The sequence below is a fragment of the Anastrepha obliqua genome, chromosome 5 (genome assembly GCF_027943255.1).
Source record: "Anastrepha obliqua isolate idAnaObli1 chromosome 5, idAnaObli1_1.0, whole genome shotgun sequence".
Taxonomy (NCBI): Eukaryota; Metazoa; Arthropoda; class Insecta; order Diptera; family Tephritidae; genus Anastrepha; species Anastrepha obliqua.
In genome coordinates this window covers 124,476,574-124,494,652 of record NC_072896.1, presented here as the reverse complement: position 1 = coordinate 124,494,652, position 18,079 = coordinate 124,476,574, and the positions used below count along the sequence as shown (strand labels likewise).

General features: G+C 37.8%; 1 protein-coding gene across 5 annotated transcripts in view; it reads right to left on the bottom strand.

Moving 5' to 3' along the window:
• The window catches only part of LOC129249002 (serine/threonine-protein phosphatase 6 regulatory ankyrin repeat subunit A), an 81,639-nt gene that overhangs the window by 17,523 nt on the left and 46,037 nt on the right, over positions 1–18,079 (bottom strand). For all 5 annotated transcript variants that reach the window (XM_054888608.1, XM_054888607.1, XM_054888611.1 and 2 more), the window contains exon 4: positions 11,024–11,140. In XM_054888608.1, the coding sequence (XP_054744583.1) occupies positions 11,024–11,140 (117 nt within the window). The remainder of the gene's footprint in view (positions 1–11,023; positions 11,141–18,079) is intronic.

The following is an 18,079-nucleotide window of genomic DNA, read 5'->3' as shown; positions in this document are numbered from 1 at the left end:
CTACGAAATTTTTTGCAAATTGTTTCCAAGAAGCATGCCTTTGTACATTGTCCAATGTACTAATGAGAGGTTCAGGAAAATACCCATAACGGAGCGAAACAAAAAAAAACTTCTTCAGACGGTCTCCGGTGAAATTGATATATTACGAGTACATGGATGCATGTTTGTCATGTCGTATAAGCATGAGGCAGAGTTTCCATGCCCTGACATCGTAAAGACATACCGCGCTATAATGGGCGGTGTGGACTTGGCAGATCAAATGTCGGGATTGCATGATATAAACAGAAAATCAAATAAATGGTGGAAAAAAGTATTTTATCGTGGCATGATGATGGCTGCTGTAAACACTTGGGTTATATATTCGGAGCTGAATAGGAAGAAACCTGCCTTCTTACCAGTGCTGGTCGAGATTGCTGAGTCGCTAATTGAAAAAGGAAAGGAAAGGAAAAACGATCCCGTCGGTCTGGAAGATCATCGAATACGTACAAATCAATAACAAATGTGGGGGATCATTTACCCATAGAGCAGTCTAAAAGACGTCGGTGCGTAGCATGCGCCAATCGAAAAGTCGCGAAAAAAACAAAAATTATATTATTTGCCGGGCTTGCAATTTGCCATTCTGTATACAATGTTTCGCTTCATCACATTCATAAAATGTTGGGATATATATGTCCCACCTCAAAATACCGTTATCTACATAAGTTACAAGCTTCATCTAGTTTCTACGCGCATAAAGTACCAATGGGTATCCAAAAACTCAAAAATCAAGTTTGAGCAAATCCCCTGCAAAAGTCGGAGCGAAAGGGTTAAAGATCGACAATTTTCATAGTAAGTCTCAATAATTTGAACGCGTTGTTCTATCTTGTAAAATTGTACATCTGCCTACTTGCCCTCACTTGATCTCCCCAACGTAGAATAGATTTTCATCTTCCTCGTCGTCCACCAGTGGGTTCCCTCTGAAAGGACTGCCGTGCCGTAGCACTTTCGTTCATACTCGAGCTATGGGCAAGCCAGCACAGCCGCTGTATTTTAATACGCTTTACTATGTCCACATCTCTGTACAGCTCATATAGCTCGCTGTTGCATCGGATACGAAAGTCTTTCTCGCCTACGAGAAGATTACTAAAGACTTTTCGGAGAATTTTTCTCTCGAATGCTCCCAGTGCTCTCTCATCAGTTGTTGTCATCATCCAAGCTTCTGCGTCATATACAAGGACGGAGATAGTTAGGCTTTTGTGCAGCGTCGTTTTCGTTTTTCGAGAGAGAGCAGATAGGGATCCACTTCTCAATTGCCTACTGAGCCCAAAGTAACACCTATTGGCAAGAATTATCCTTCGTTTCATCTCTAGGCTGACGTCGTTCTGGCTGTTTACACTGGTTCCTAAATAAACAAAGTCCCTCACCGCTTCAAATTCGCGGTTGCCAACAGTTACATGTTGTCCAGGACGCGAGGACTCTTTGTGTTTTAGCAGCAAGTACTTTGTTTTATTCTCGTTCACCGCAAGAACCACTCTTTCTGCTTCCTACTACAGACTGGAGTACGCTGAACATACGGCGCCATTCTTCAGACCGATAATATCAATATCGTCAGTCAAAGCGGTTCAACTCAGTAGCAGTGAAGATCTGATCAGTAGTAGACTTACCAGGCCTGAAGCCGCACTGTTAAGGTCCATCAGTTCTTTGACGACGGGCTTCAGTCTCTCACGAATACACTCAATAAGCCCTTGTACGCGACGTTAATAAGACTAATACCACCGTAACTTGCGCACTTTGTAGGAACACCCTTCTTGAGGATTGGTTCGTTCGGAATGCTTTCGTCCGACTATATAACGACAGGTGTAATATTTTATTATTTCCCGGACTTCTTCTCTCAACTCCGTTTCACGCTCCTCAGCTACGCAGATTTCTTGTTTTTTCAGCGCGATTTCCTCATCTTCTGCCTTCAATTGGGCTTGGAATGCAGTGAATTGCTCGTGAGTTTACACTGTAGCTGGTTGCATTTGGATTTTGCTTCCTCAAGTAGCTTCAGTCTTACTTCGGCTGTTACTTCCGGACATGCAATTGCATCCGATGATGTACTGATATTATAGCAAAGACAGCTTCTCTTCCTATCTCTATTCATACTGGAATCTGCGTCATGCTGATCGCATCGCCTTTTTTTACTCCAACAGAATTTCCGAACACTATTTCCATGTTTTTTCTCTTAAAAATATTGTATAATACACTTTGCAAAATTATTTTGGACGGCTCGTCTCTCACACTTCAAAACTTCAATGTAAACTGACTCGTTGCTTGAAAGTCTTCGGGTTTATATAAGCAAACTCGCGTCCTGCAGGTAATGCGAAGTTCTTATCAGCGTCCCGTGAATCCGCGTAAGATTATGGCAATAGCACAACAACAATATATGGTGGTAAAAACTCGAAATACACAAAAACAACAACAAAGGAACAGATCACTTGTACAATTAAAATAGAACTTCCCAAGAAATAAACAAAAAATCAGTTGTTCTACTGATAAGACTTTTTTAGTAGTCACCACGTAAACAATGCAATTGTTAAGCTATTAAGCCGAAAGTAGGGCAGTAAGGACAATTGAGGCGCGAATATATTGCCTGAGCACTAGCACAGCTAATGAGCGAATTAGAATAAGCTAAAATACCAACAACCATCCATCATTGGATCTACCAAAAGAGACTGCAGACGGCAGTAACAGTAGCAGGGAGCTAGTAAAAAACTCCTTTCAAAGGAGCTCCAGATTGGCTCATTCGCCTCCGTTTATTGGAAAAACCAGATCTGCGTCACCATGCATGCAGTACAGCAGTTTCGCAAAGGAAGTCACAACAGAAGAGCTTAATCGGCGGCATCAGTGCTAAGATTAAAGAACTAACGGAGATGATGGAACTGCCAAAGCGAAATATTAACCAGCCAATGCGTGATCTGGTTTCGAGCATTTCTGTGCTCCATAAGAAGTTAGAAAGGTCGATTCGGACTTCTAGAATAAGGATGCTAATAGGCACAACAAGTGTTGTACTCGAAGCAAAAAACGAATGCACGCAAACATCGCCTCTTATAAAGCGCGTCACGACGGCGCACCAAAGAGAACTATACACACCGTCGCTGCACGGAAAAGCCCTGCGAAAAAGAGCAAAAACGACTACGATGGAACTCTGAGGGCAACACCGGTATCAACGAAAGAGCAATCCCGTTCCGAAGGATGGAACACTGTAATTGCTAAGAAAAACCGTGAAGGAGCCACAAATAAAACTCCAAAACCTGACGGGAAACAAACAGGCGATGGAAATACGAGAGGAAATCGCAGGCGACAGAGACCGCCCCGTTAAGACGCGGTAGTTGTAAAAGCGTTGGCAATGTCTCATATGGAGACTTTCTGAAACGCGTGAAAAGCTATAACCAAACAATTCAAGGAATTAAATGTGCCTTCGTCTGCAGTTGTCAATTTGCGAAAAGCGTATGGTGGAACGCAAACGACAACCCTAAGAGTTACACCGGAGACTGCTACTGAGCTTACAGCAACAGGTAAAATACGGATTGGCCTGGTTATCTGCCGTATTAGAGACAAACGGCAGTAAAGATCACCAGGCGAAGTGTTGTACCCAAACAACAAATTGCGTAATCTGCTAAAAGAACAAAATAAGCGACACCGCACAGGCGATGACTAGCAGCAAGTATTAAAGATCATAGCCTGGTTATCGTAGCAGGTTATTTTAACGCTTGGGCAGTGAATTGGGAATGCCCCCGAACCACCCCTAGAGGAAAAGCCCTCTTAGAAGCGTTCGCTATGCTTGACATAGCGCTTATGAATTCAGGAAATCAGCAAACATTTCGAAGAGCTGGGAAAGGGTCAATAAACGACCTGACATGTGTTAGCTCTGGCGTCGTGAGTAGCACGAGATGGTCCCTTAGCCAGTATTGCACTGGTAGTGATAATTTCGCAATACATTGCATCATAGGCAAACAAGATAGTTCTAAGTCACCTAACTCCTATGATGTGAGATACGGAGCTGGAACTTTGGACCCTGAGGTACATATTAGAGATAATGATGACAAATTTTACGCCTACAAGAAATGCGGCTGAAAAGTCTAATAAAGTCATGAAGCAACTCACTAAAGCATGTGACGCAGCTATGAGTAAAACAAGGCCTAGTAAATATCACAGAGAGCCCGTTTACTGGTGGACGGAGCTCGCGCAGAATGCAATAGAGCAAGACGAACATACAGCGGTCAAGAGGTACGACCAGTTTTGAAAGAAACAGACTCTTTTTCAAACAAAAAATTAAAACACTTAAAAATGCAATTAAGACCAGCAAGCGTCTACAACAATGATTCTTCTTCTTATTCTCTTCTTCTTTCTTCTTTCTTCTTCCTATTCTTTTATATGTTTTTTTTCTTCTTATCCTACTTGGGCAGCAGAAATCGCGCTGGTCCACTAAGTAGGTGGGCAGCTGACGTGCAAGACAACCCCCGTAGCAGGAACGCACAAATATGATAATGAGTTTCAAAGGCAACTCTTACGTAATCGATACAAGGGGGCCATTGCTGAATTGGAAAACCTAAACCCGGATGACACAGCTGACCTAGTTGATAAAAACAACGATTGTTTTCCCGTAATTATGTACCAATTCTCAATACTTCTTTGCCATTCAAATATTTTCTGAAGATTTTTTCGAATATATGTATTTTGAGCCCTACGGTTCCAATTACTGTTAAGAGTCATTGCCACAAGTGCAAATCGGTCAACACATCTATTGCGAGCACACTGGAATTTTATTAGTACATAAAAAGTCATAGGAAAAATGCAAGTTTGATTGACCACTGTCGCAAGGCATCTGATTTGTTTTTCCGCCAGTTAATAACGCCAAAATTTTGAACTAATATTATTTTGGGAAAATATCCCTACTTAGGCATCGAACTCGTATATCAAAAGAGGTGAAGCAAAGTAAATTAAGCAACAAAATCCTTATTGCAATTGTTCGCTTTAATTCCTTAAATATTTTTTTCCATTTCTCCCCAATGGTTTCGCCATCGATTTATGCCACCCGCTTTGCATTTCCGGCTGCGATTGATTCGGTTTTCCCCTGCTGTATTTGTTTGCAGCCTTAAGGTATACTACAATTTCAACGCATTACGATGGCGTCTACGGAAATGCTGAAAGGTGCGTGTTTATGTCACTGTTACTTGGAAACTATAATACTTTTTCAAACATTTTTATTGTTGCCGAAGACAGACTTGTATTCTGGTGATATTTACAGAACCATATACTTACATACACATACACATGCATGAACATAGTCGAACAATTAGCATACGCGCACTTACCTACTAAGCAGAAGCAAGTAGTCAGTCTCTGTTGATTTGTGCTCGTATGTATGTCGCGAACTATGTCGGTTTTGCTGCATTCATAAAGAGTTCAACTTGCAAACTTCTCCGACGCGAAGTTGCTGTCTCAGACACTTTCATATTCGCTTACAAAGAAAAAAAATCAAAACATTTTGCGTGCCAAGGAGAAATTGAAGAACGGGCAAAGCTGCTACAAACACATAAACTCATGGTGCAGCCACACATACAAGCCTACTATGCACAGTGTGTCTGCTTTTATGAGCTTATTTGGTGAAATAGAGCCAAGTTTACTGCTAAGTGGATGGGCGTCAAAACAAAAAGTAGCGTACGTACATATGCACGTTTGTTTGTGTGTAAAGACGGACAACCTTAAGAATAGTTTACATTTACAGTTGCAGTAAAAAAAGAGCACAATTAAACAAGTCGACGCTTTTATTCGTAGAAAATTGAAATTTACATTAATTTATTCGATTTAGTGGGCAACTTGGTGTTATTTGGACGTTATGCAGAGTTCGAGAAAGCGAACTTGTCGAGAGAAGCCAGAGTTGTGGAAAATTTTTGCACCTGGATCATTCGGCCGATTGATAGAATATTTTTCACATAGTGAAAAGTTTTAAATACCTGGATGTAAACCTTATCAGACCAGTAGCAACATATGGATGCGAAACAAGGGTACTGACATATAGCATAAAGAACTACCTTCTCCGCTTTGAGCGTAAACTCCTAAGAAGGATAGACCAGTAAGGGGATAATCTAGAGGAGATGGAGCGGAAAACATATTGGAGTTTTCAGTGATAGTCAGGTTGCACTGAAGGCCCTGAGAACACGAAGCAAACCTCGAAGATTGTTCAAGAATGTAAGAAGTAACTTAATTCTGTCGCAAGGCAAAACAGGTTTGTACTTATATGGGTTCCAGGACACTCCGGTGTTGAAGGAAACGAAATTGCCGATGAATTGGCCAACCGTGGATCAGCGGCTCCTCCCAAGGGACTAGAGCCAATAATCGAAATCAAGATTTGGAATTCATGGAATCATGAACTGGATCAGCGATTATAAATGCAATTTACATAAAGCGCGATGGTCCGGTCTAGAACGCTGCAGAACTGCAAAGTGTTTTGTGACAAGTCCGAACAGAAAACTGTCAAACTTTCCACTAAAACTTGGAAGGAAAGACGTTCGGTTGATGGTCGGTATTATTACAGGACACAGCCCATGGGGTCAGCATATGACCACCATTGGAATCATTGAGGATCCGGTGTGCCTGTCGTGCTGGGAGGAGGCGGATAGCACTGAGCACTTTCCCTGTGACTGTTCTGTCTTTGCTAGGGATGTCGTGAGAATGACAAATATTTATTATCTAAAACTGGAGGATATTCACAGATTTGCCAAAGAATCTAGAAAATTCTCACAGGACTAACTATTTCAATCTATGTCTCTATTCTTTTGCTCTGATACTTTTCTCCTTCCCTCCTTGACTATCTACCCCCTTCCAAGAGCTCTAAATACAATGGGCGTTTTAGCCTGAGTGTTTTAGAAGTCACCAAATCTCCTGGTGCTCCTTGGCTCGACCTTTTCAAATTTCAATTTCAAGGGGTAGCAGAAAAAGAAACAATGATGAAATCAAACAGCTAATATCAGGTCAAAACAATGTGCGTTTCGCTAATTAGTTCGATTTTTCTCGGGAACTTTAAAAAGATAACTAAAACCCATAGTGAAAGGAATGTGGTACCAAGATCAGACCGTTTCTAAGCGAATTTGAAAGAATCAGCTAATCGGCTAACGTCACTGCGGTCATGACAACGATTTGTTTACGAAAAAATGGAGATTCGTTGCCGTCTGAAGAACGATTGAGTGGACGAGTGTGTGAATACGTGTGAAATGAGCGTGAATAATTCTGCTGCCAAGTACCTGATGACGTGGCACCCGAAGTTACTCGCCCAATTTCATTTTTCACTGTAGCTGACAGTCAAACTTGGTAATCTATCATCCTTGACTAAAATCCACTACGAAAATGGTGGAAATGCGAATAATGATGGAAATATAATAAGTGAAATTTTTTTTTCCATATAAGTTTGCTGTCGAGGTACATACCAAGCTATTTCGTAACATTGTTTTGGGGTGCGATTACATTATTGAGTTTCACGTGAGGGCAAATGCTTCGTTTGAGTAAAAAAAAAATTCTTTGTTGTAGTTTAAGTGAAGTCTTCTGGGAGTTATAGTCAATTGCGAAAACAGCGGTGTCATCTGCAAAAGTTCCGACGATAGTCTTCCTGGTGACTGATGAATTGTGGATGTAGAGCAAGCATAGGCTTGGACCAATTGTACTGTCCTACGGCATACCAGCTAAACTTTCGCATAGCTAAGATTCTTCTCATTTTGTTTTACAAAAAAGTGTCGATTTTTTGGTTGATAAATATATAATAATGTAGTTATAATAGTGTTTTTTAAGAAAGTAAACCGTAATGCCAGACACGGTCTGGCAGATTTGAGATATATCTAGAAATGCGGCTATGCGATCATTCTTCTACTCAAATGCTTTTTGAATAATATTTACTAGTCTGTGTACTTGTTCGAAGCCGAATTGGTGTTTTGGTATTAATTTTCGGTCTTTAATATGGGAAATAGAAACTTGAGAAATAGTGACTCCGAAATTTTTGACGTAATAAGCCTCAGTGCTTAATATTCCACTTTTTCGGAGCTGTTTTCACTTTTATTTGTGCAACTTTCCATTGGGGCGAAGAAAGCCAGTTAATATAATAGAATTGTACTTTATAAGCCTTGATCTCCGAGCTTAGCATAGAAGTGGCCACCCATTAAAATCGGTTTTTGTGGCTGTTAATTAATTGGTCATATTGATCGCGTTTAATTTGATGTCGAGAAGGGCTATATATGGCAGTTAGCGATATTTTGTTCTTAGCATCGATGGTAATGGTAGTTGCTTGGAACTCGTCTGTGCATTTCTTCACACTGTTTTATACTACCTTTCATAATAATCGCGCTAATTACATTGAAACGCACATAAGCTACACTAAGCTGCACTTTTATCCAACTCAAATGTACATTCATTTGTCTATGTCCCTATCTGTATGCAATGATTTACATTTGAATTTTAATTTATTGCAATGCAATTCATGCCATTCCTAAATTCTTGTCACTGCCTGTGCATGTGTGTGTGCGGGTGTTTTCTTTGGCTTTTAGAAGCACAAAGCTTTGCTTATCGTTTTTTTTTTCTTCGTTAAATTCTCTGCATCGATTTAGTTGCCTGAATCCCTCACTATTACCGTTTGTTATGGTTGCTGCCACTTTTATGCCCTTCCGCTGCTTAGTATTTTGAAGCTCTCACCTTTACGCTGTTTGGTTTCTCAACTGTTCCAACTTTTTTGTTTGCATTTTGCATTCTCTCTTTCGCATTTATTATTTTGGGTATCCCAAATTTTCCTCCACCTCCCCAATGACTTTGTTGTGATATGGCCATTGTTGGTGTAACTCGTTTATTAGCTTAAGCTAGCGCTGCTATTTCCGTTACTGCCACGTTTACAACATTTTTGTTTACGTTGACACGGAGTGACACGGCTTGCAGATGGTTACAAAAGCAATGGCAATAATGACGACTGTAAAAGTGGGGGAATATATTGAATGGAGCGGAATGGAATGGTGTGGGCTGAAAGACCAAAAATTTCCTCGTCCTTTCGCTGTGGATTTTGGCCCAACTAAAATGCATTCCTTTGTTGCCAGCGAGGTTTTGTACTAATTTTCTTGCTTTAAGGGTTCACTGCTAAAAGGTGGGCACTCAGTGCTAAGACGCATTAGTGTCCTAGCAATGAATGCTGGGATTTTTTTTTTTATTATTTGTATGGAAGCAAATGCACAACTCATTAAAAAAAAACGAAAAAAAATTGCTAAAAATCAATAGGAATGTTTGGCGACTTTAAACTTCCACAATATTGAAGCAAAATTCAATGGGCTACCAAACTGCGTATGCAGCATTTTTCAAATAACTCTGACTAAAAAGTTTGAAGTTTTATTCAAAATGCTTAGAATTTTTTTAAATTTTGTACAAAGTTTTAAACTTTGATTTTTTGAAGTAAAATTTAAAGGGCTAAAAAAAATTGTTACTAAAAAGTTTGAGGAAATGATTTGAATTTTTTTTAATTTTATACAATGTTTTAAATTTTCATTTTTATGATTTTTTATGCAGTATCAACCAAGAATAATAGAAAGAAGATTGCGCCCATCAAGAGTGCGTGAAGTCACGTTTTTCCGAGTTGTGCAGTGTTGCCAACCATTTGCTCTTCACAATAAATTTAGTGCTTTTTTATACCCAAAATGCGAAAATTTTGAAGTTTCGTGTTTGTTTCTTTTTTTTAATTTAAAGCTACCGAAACTTTAAGTAAAAAAAACTATATTATTAAACAAAAAAAGGTTAAAAAGGTCACTCTGAGAAGATTTTAGTGCTAATGAAAAATTTTTAATTTTTTTTTTAAGGTTATGCAAGAATATTAAATGTCCCTCTCTCAACTCTTCTTAAGATAGGAAACCTTTTTACATATTTTAAAAAGCGTTTGAATTTACTGAATGCGGATTAAAACCATAGAGGTGTAATCGTTTCTCCCGGCCATCAATCCTTAGTGGGACACAGGGCATCAAGTGGTGTATTCATTGTGAAAATAAACCACCAAATATCAGAAAATACTAAAGAAACCATTCTGACATTTTTACAAAAAGAGTACCTTATCTAGTTACATAACCTCAAATATAGCAAAAAAGTCGTTCCCTTAACAAAAGAGTCTCGCTTAACGAAAAAACTCATAAATTAAATCCTACATAAGCATAACACATTTATTTAAAAAAACGCACATTCTAAAGACAATTTGTCATGCATACAAAGTCTTTTAAGTAATTCAATAAAAATTTTGTGTTTTATTTTCTTTAAATGGACATTTTAGTGCGTTTTTATACCCAAAGCTAGGCAACACTGCAATAGCGAGAGAGAGATTTTACTGCTGAAAGCAGAAGAACAGTAACAACACCTGCAATCGCGGGCAATGCCACCAGATGTTAAAAAAAATAAAGATAAATAAAATTGAGTGAATTATTTAACTAATTATTAAAAAATGTATATTTTACAAAATTATAAAAGTTACATTTTAATTAGAACAGGCTAGAAAAATGTCATGAAGAAAGAACTAAAACTCCGAGACTAAATAACAAAAAAAATGCTAAATCAAGTTACGAAAATGTTAATCTGACCATACTGGAGCTAAAATCACGTAACTCATTGTCAAATTCGCTGAGTGCAAAGTAACGACACCACGAAAGCCGCCATCTCATTATCCTTTCCATCATGAGTATCAACTATATTTTCATAATTTTTTTTTATGAAATAGATTGTCAAAACTTGTTAATATGTCACGCTGCTTTTATATCGACCGCCACTGTATAGACATACGTATAATTTATCTACACCCACTTGTGAATATTTTTAAAAACATATTTTCTATTATATTCTATACATTTTTTTATAATATTTTATATATTTTCTGTTATAAATATATTTTCTAGTGCTTTATTGTATAGGCTCTTTATAATTATTACGCTTGCAAATAAATAAAAAAATAAGTGAAAAATTAAATAAATATTTTGTACCCATCAAATTGTTTACTTACACCGTCTACTTTCAGTCGAATTTCTTTCCCAGCCGCTGCCAATAAAGCTCGCAAAATATTCGTTGCCGTTCCCGTTTGCCGACTTGAGACCAAATGCACGGCAGTTTGTGTGCGAGACTGCAAGTAGTAAAAGAATATTTCAAATTTTAAAATCCATATTCAAACACTTCAATACTCTGAGTAAGCCATACAATGATAAAAATGAACACTGGCAGATGAACCTTTAAAAAAATTTACAATTTTGCATGCTTGCATGAGCAGGTCGATAGCCTCTGTTGCTAGTTGCCTTAGTTGTGTGAAATAATTATTTAAAATTATATTTCATGCAGGCAAATAAGTAAAAAATTTATTAAATAAATAAATAAATACGTAGAAAATGACCAGCACTCCTCTCTTGCAATGCTTTGCATCAAAATGTAATAAATTTCGTGCAAGACTTCTATGCAGTGAGGCTTCGAAAGTATTTAGTAGCGCCTACCCACAAATTTCAAATGTACAGTCGCAGTTTGCTATCAACTTTTTAACTCCACGCTGACTTCAATGAAATATTTTAAACTGCATATATAAACACCTTACAGACATGTACGCGCCAATTATTTATTTATCTTTATTTTTTATGCAGAATTTTTTAACTTGAAAAAACTTCACTTTTTCATTTTTTATTTTATTATTTTTTTAAATATAATAAAATTCAACCAAACGCCCATCTTTTATATAGATTCAAATTTCCCAAATGTAGTTCAAATATTTCTTCCAAGCGTTGCAACCTCTCCGACTAACGGTCTCGACTACAACTACTTGCCACATTAAAACACTCACCGAAAGGAAATTCAAGTGCCTTCAAATTTACTTGAATATCTTCGATTACGGGTGTAAAAATTGATGGTGAATAAAGTGCAAAATTAAATAGAAAAACAATAAAAGCAAAAAGCGGGAAGGAAACGGAAATCGTAGTAGTTTGGTGTGCCGTTAGAAGTTAGACATGTCATTCAATATAATTTACGACAACCAAATCGACTTACAGTATTACCTCGTTCAATAAAATGTGAGTGAGTGGAATGTTTGTCTGCTTAGGAAATGCTTAACCCTCTTAACTGAATAATTAAATTCATATATATAAACTTTTTCAAGTGCCAGAATTTAGCTTTTTCACCAATTTGTGGTGTGCGTCCAGATTTTTTCCACAAATAGGGAAAACCTAAATTTATTGTCAGATGCTTTTTTTTTGCAGCTGTTTCATATCAGCATAAAAGCACGCGGAGGTTTGCTGTTGCCTGCCGTAGAGCGGCTGCTATTAGAAAAAAAAGATTTTTATAATAATTTTATGTTTCATGTTTCCCACGGGTCTTTGAGTCCGGATCGCGCCGAATGGTAGTCACGCAACTGTGTCGCTCGGTCTGACGACCACTGAACTGTGGCATAAAACTCAACTTGTTTTGTTATCTAGAAAATGTTGTATGTACGAAAAAATAGAAATTTCATATAATAAACCTGCATACTCAGTTTTTCAATTTCCCATTAATTAAACTTTTTAAAGGACTTTAAAGTTTCAAAGTACTAAATTTTCAAAGAATTTTCTTCAATATCATGAAGAAATGAAGGTAATACAGTTGCACAAGATATGCTCGGTGGTTTCATCATCCTCCAGACACAGTCTATATTCTGTTTCATTCCCAATTTTTGGTGAATTTTCGAGGAATGGTAATTTAAGTAAAAGTGACCTGTCAGTGCCTAACTCCTTAGCTAGGATGGGCTCTGGGCCAAAGAAGTTGGCCTCCCTTCTGCAGCCATCAAAGCCACGGTTAGCAAATGGATTACTACAACCCAAAGCAAGCTTGGCAGGCTGAGAGAGGCTGCAGAAGGACTAAACTGATGTAACCTGTCATGTCCGATCGACTGCCATTAAGCAGAAGGGAGTGCAGACGGCTGGTTGGTCTGATGACGGGCCACTTTCTGTGGGCGAAGCACATGGAAAAGGTAGGAATCTCAGACAGCGTACTCTACCCAGCTTCTGAAGAGGAGGATGAGACGGCGGACCACTTCCTGTCCATCTGCGCCGCCTTCGTTTGAATCAGGTTTGAGGTCTTTGGCACTGATGTCTTAAGAAGCTACCACCTTGGCTCCTTGGCACCACAAGATCTACTCAGATCTCTTCGGAGATGGAGTAGATTTAAAGAAAACTAAACGGGAATCCAAGTGTAGTCCAATGGACTTAATTAATCTCTGAGTGCTGCACTTGCTAGTTGTCCCGACAAAAAAAACCTCTCGGAAAAACTATTATTTTCCTGATGTCTACTGATGCCTTTCCTGGTGTAGATAAAAAGTCGTATAAGCATTTTCGCTTTGAGTAACCATCAGAGATCCACCGCCGACATTTCTTTTGGAAAAATATCTTGGTTCTGAACGCAAATCTCTCCAATACTTACTACACCCATCCGAACCATCTAAGTTAAATTTCTTTTCATCAGAAGAGATAATCTTAAAAATAAAATTTGTATACTTTAGAAATCGTATACATTTTTGAAAAGCTGTTTTATTTCTTTTAGACTACCAGATTCCACGATCCATATTAAAACGAGCGAAGATTTTCCGTCTCATTTTGTGGTCACTGGAGAATTTAATAGCAGGCTTCATTTTAGAGAACTTAATACTCCTCGAATGCTTTAAAACTCAACTTCGAGTAGCCCGAGGAACAGTGAGTTCACATTCAGTCTGTTAGGAAAATGCAAAAAACTGGATATGCAGCATAACTACTTAAGATCTATAGTTTTACGTACATTCTTCTTTAATTTCATAATCATATTTTTCCTCCATAAATTTTACTATCGCATGATGATATTCAATAAGCCGCGCGTTAGTAATATTTAAAGACGAAAGTCCAAGTTACCATAGGCCATTGATTTAGGTAGCGCTCATTCGAATCATATTGAACTTTTTTCACTTTTTAGGAATTAAAACTCCCTCAAGCCAAAAAAATATATTGGTTTTTAAAGCAGAATCGTTCGATCGACGATTTGTGAAAAATCTTGACCATAATTTCCATCCCATCGATTTCCTTAGTATGGCTTCAGCTTATTTATTTTCTTTGCACATCTCAAATTGTGGTGGCCTCCGGTTTCAGTAGTTAAAAGCTATTAAAGACGGCACCACCACGAAAATGATGGATCTCCTCAAACCATAAAAAAATTGCTCTAGCAAGCAGCGCGTGCGTGATTTTACAACATGTGCCGACGTTCCCTACTATAAAGTGATTACTGTACCTTCACTCAGGTATTCAAACGCTAACAACTTTTAATATTCTCACTTGAAAAACTAACACTAAAAAATCAACATATACAAAGTTTTATAGGAGATATTTGGTATTAGCCCAGTTGGAATTTAAACTACGGAGAAAAGTTTCTGCCACATTAAATGTTAGTTCAAGAAAATGATCAAAAAGTAAAGTGAAAGTTTGCAACTTTCTCGACTATTGGAGCGAAAAGTAATAATTTGAACTTCCTTGAAAATATGCAACTCGAATAGAAATTTCCTGTTCTCTGCTAAACTTTTATAAGCCCATTAAAGGTGCCGGTGAAGGTTGTGAATACGCGAGATTCTTGTGGTAAGTGAATTTTTATTGAAACGTAATAAATATTTAAATACATTTCATTCTATTACACCTAGTTCACAACTATCAAGTAATATTATTTTATTAAATTCGACAGTATTTACAGGAAATACGTATATAACTGGAAGACAGCTGACAGAAATTTACATATATTTGTCAGTCCTCAAAAATTCTGGAACAAGATCATTTGGTTTTTTTCGTTTAAGTCTCCGGCATTGGTCATCTAAATTGGCAAGTCGCCGAGCCTCCGGGCTAGTATGTTTTTCGAGCCTTTCGGCATGAGCTACAGCGTAATGTTTGACAACTTCTGATACTAATGACATCTTGACGTCACGATGTAAATCAGTGTTCCTCACATACCATGGTGCGCTTACTGCGTTCTTTAGAAACTTGTTTTGAAATCGTTGTATTTTTTCGATATGAGTTTGTTTGGCACAGCCCCATAGCTGTATACCATAAGCCCACCCAGATTTAAATACTTGTTTATAAATGAAAAGTTTGTTTGGTATGGAAAGAGGAGACCTCCTTCCAGTAAGCCAGTTTAATTTTTGCATTTTGAGGTTTAATTCCACGTGTTTTATTTTAACGTGCTCTTTCCAGCATAGTTTGGCATCAAGCGTCATCTCTAAGTACTTCGCCGTATTGGAGTAAGGAATTTTCGTGCCAGAAATATATACAGGATGATATTGAATTTTTTTGTTTGTAAAATCCACATGAAGAGACTTGGCTTCATTAAGTTTTATACACCACTTTGTAGTCCATTCGGTGATTTTGTTAACATCTTCCTGAAGTTGCGAGAGGACTGTGTCTCATCGTCTCCAATTGCTAAAATGCACGTATCGTCAGCAAAGGTAGCTATAGTGGTAGTCTCAGAGACCGGTAGGTCAGATGTGAAAAGCACGTAAAGTATAGGGCCAAGGATACTGCCCTGTAGAACCCCGGCTTTAATTCGCTTTAGGCTTGAATAAGAGCTATCGCACTAAAATATCTGTTATTTAGATACGAAGTAAATAGGTCCGAAAACTCCCTTGGAAGCAAGTTTTAATTTTATGGAGTAGTCCATCATGCCATACTTTGTGGAAGGCCTGAGCAACATCGAGAAATATGGAAGAGCACACTTTTTTCTTTTCGATTGCTTCTTCTATCACATTTGTGATCCTATGCACTTGTTCGATTGTTGAGTGCTTTGCTCGAAATCCGAACTGGTGCGTAGGAATAAGGCGTTTGTTTTCAATCAAAGGCTTTAACCGCTGCAGAATTATTTTTTCGAGTAGTTTGGACATTATAGGTAGCAAGGAGATCGGACGGTATGATGACACTTCGTGAGAACTTTTGCCAGGTTTTGGTATCATTATTACCTCTGAAATGTTCCAGTACTTTGGCACATATTTTACCTTAAGGCATGCATTTATAATTTTTGTTAGCTTAATCAATGTTTTTTTAGGAATATTATTTAAGGTTTCAGCGGTGATAAGATCGAAGCCGGGTGCTTTTTTAGATTTCAGGAGACTTATTTCACGCTTTATCTCTGCAGGCGAAGACAAACAGAACTGGTTTCCAGCTTGATGAATATCTGTAAGCAATGGTGCATGATGTGCTTCATGAGGCTTAAATGTTTTTTCTAAGTGATCAGCAAAGACTTCGGTCTTTTCAATATCGCTCTTAGCCCTTAGGTTTTTTAATTGGAGGGTTTTGTATAGTTGGTCATTTCAGGTATTTTTTAGATTTCCATAGGGAGTAGTCAGTACTTTTTTCCGCTGTTAGTTCCTGTATATAGTGATTGAAGGATACATTTTTCAGTTTATTCATTTCATCTCTTAAATGATGAGTCATTTTATTTAACAAAGTTTTTAGCGATGGTTGTCGGGCTCGTTGCCACTTTTTCACCTTAAACTTTCTTTTTTCGGCGATAAGGGAAAATATTTCATTTGGATAACGAAGTCCAGCTTGTTTTGCTGTTTGAGTTGGTGTGCTATACCATGGGGCATTTTGGATTTGTTGGGTAAGCAATAATATTTCTTCATCAATTTCATTATGTGACGAGAGTGTATTTTGTTTTTGAACGTTTTGATTAAGCGTTTATTTGAAATACTCCCAATCAGTAAACTTGTTGGTCAGAGTAGGCGCTTGTTGTTTAAGTTCAATGCCTTCACTGAGTTTTAAATATGCGGGTGAATGATCTGAATTAAGGTCTGTTCCTTCATATACTGGCAAGGATTTTTTGCAAATTTTTCTTACAATGAAGAAGTCAATTAGATCTGGAGTTTTATTTTGGTCTGTTGGCCAATAAGTAGGGTTGCCGGTGGAGATAAATTCACAGCCAGTTTCTCTTGCAGCTTTATAGAGTTCACGACCTTTAATTGTTGTGTGTCTCGAGCCCCAATGAACGTGTTTTGCATTGAAGTCTCCTCCTATTATGAGTCTCCCCATATGCTTTTGAAGTAGTTGTTTATACTGCTCTGATTTGATATTATGTCGTGGAGGACTATATACCGCAGTTAAGCATATTTCGTTCGTTTTGACATTTATTGCTATGCTAGTGGATTGAAATTCTTCAAGGCAAACTCTTTATTTTTTAATATGTCGTATACTAGTTTTAACCAGAATTGCACTTCCTCCTCTGGCGTTGTTTAAAGGGTGAATTGTATAATAAGTGCTGTAATTTTTCATCTTTGCATATGTGTGGGTTGTTAAGTGAGTTTCTGATATAAGACACAAATCTACTTTTTCTATTTGAAGAACTAGTTCTAATTCGTTCAAATGTTTTGCTAATCCGTTCGCATTCCATGTCATAATTCGAAGTGATTTCTCCATTCTTATAAATTTTTATTTGCGAGCTTTTCGAGTCGATCCAGACGTTTTTCCAGAGATTTATAAAAAGTTTCTTACGAAAGAATTTGGGAAAGTGTATCACTACTATTGTTTCCATTGTTTCGAGATTTGGGTATATTTTCTCTTGCAATATCTGCATATGTTTGTTTGTGCTGTTTGGACTTCAGAGCTGCGTCTATTTTCAGTGTAGTTAACAAAATCATTTCCACGGTTAGCTGAATTAGTTGGAGCTATTTTTGTCTTACTGTCTCATATCTTTTGTAGTTCCTTTGCTACCAGGCATCCTCTGTAGTTATCCGGATGTTCCTCCCCACAATTACAGCACTTGGGCATTTGTGTATCTGGTTTCGTGCAACTAACAGTAGCATGTTTGCCTGCACATTTTACACATCGAGTTGGCTTGCAACAATAGTTCTTTGTGTGGCCGTAAGATTGGCAAGTTTTGCATGGGGGTATCATTCTAGATGGCTTAAGAGGCTCAATTTTGACAATCGAACCCAAGATTTTTATAATTTCGTAAATTTTTTTAATATCCTCCTCACATTTAAAGGATAGTATAAACATGTTTAATGGCTCTTTGGTTTTCCACTTTAGTTTATTTATTGTATTTGTTATTT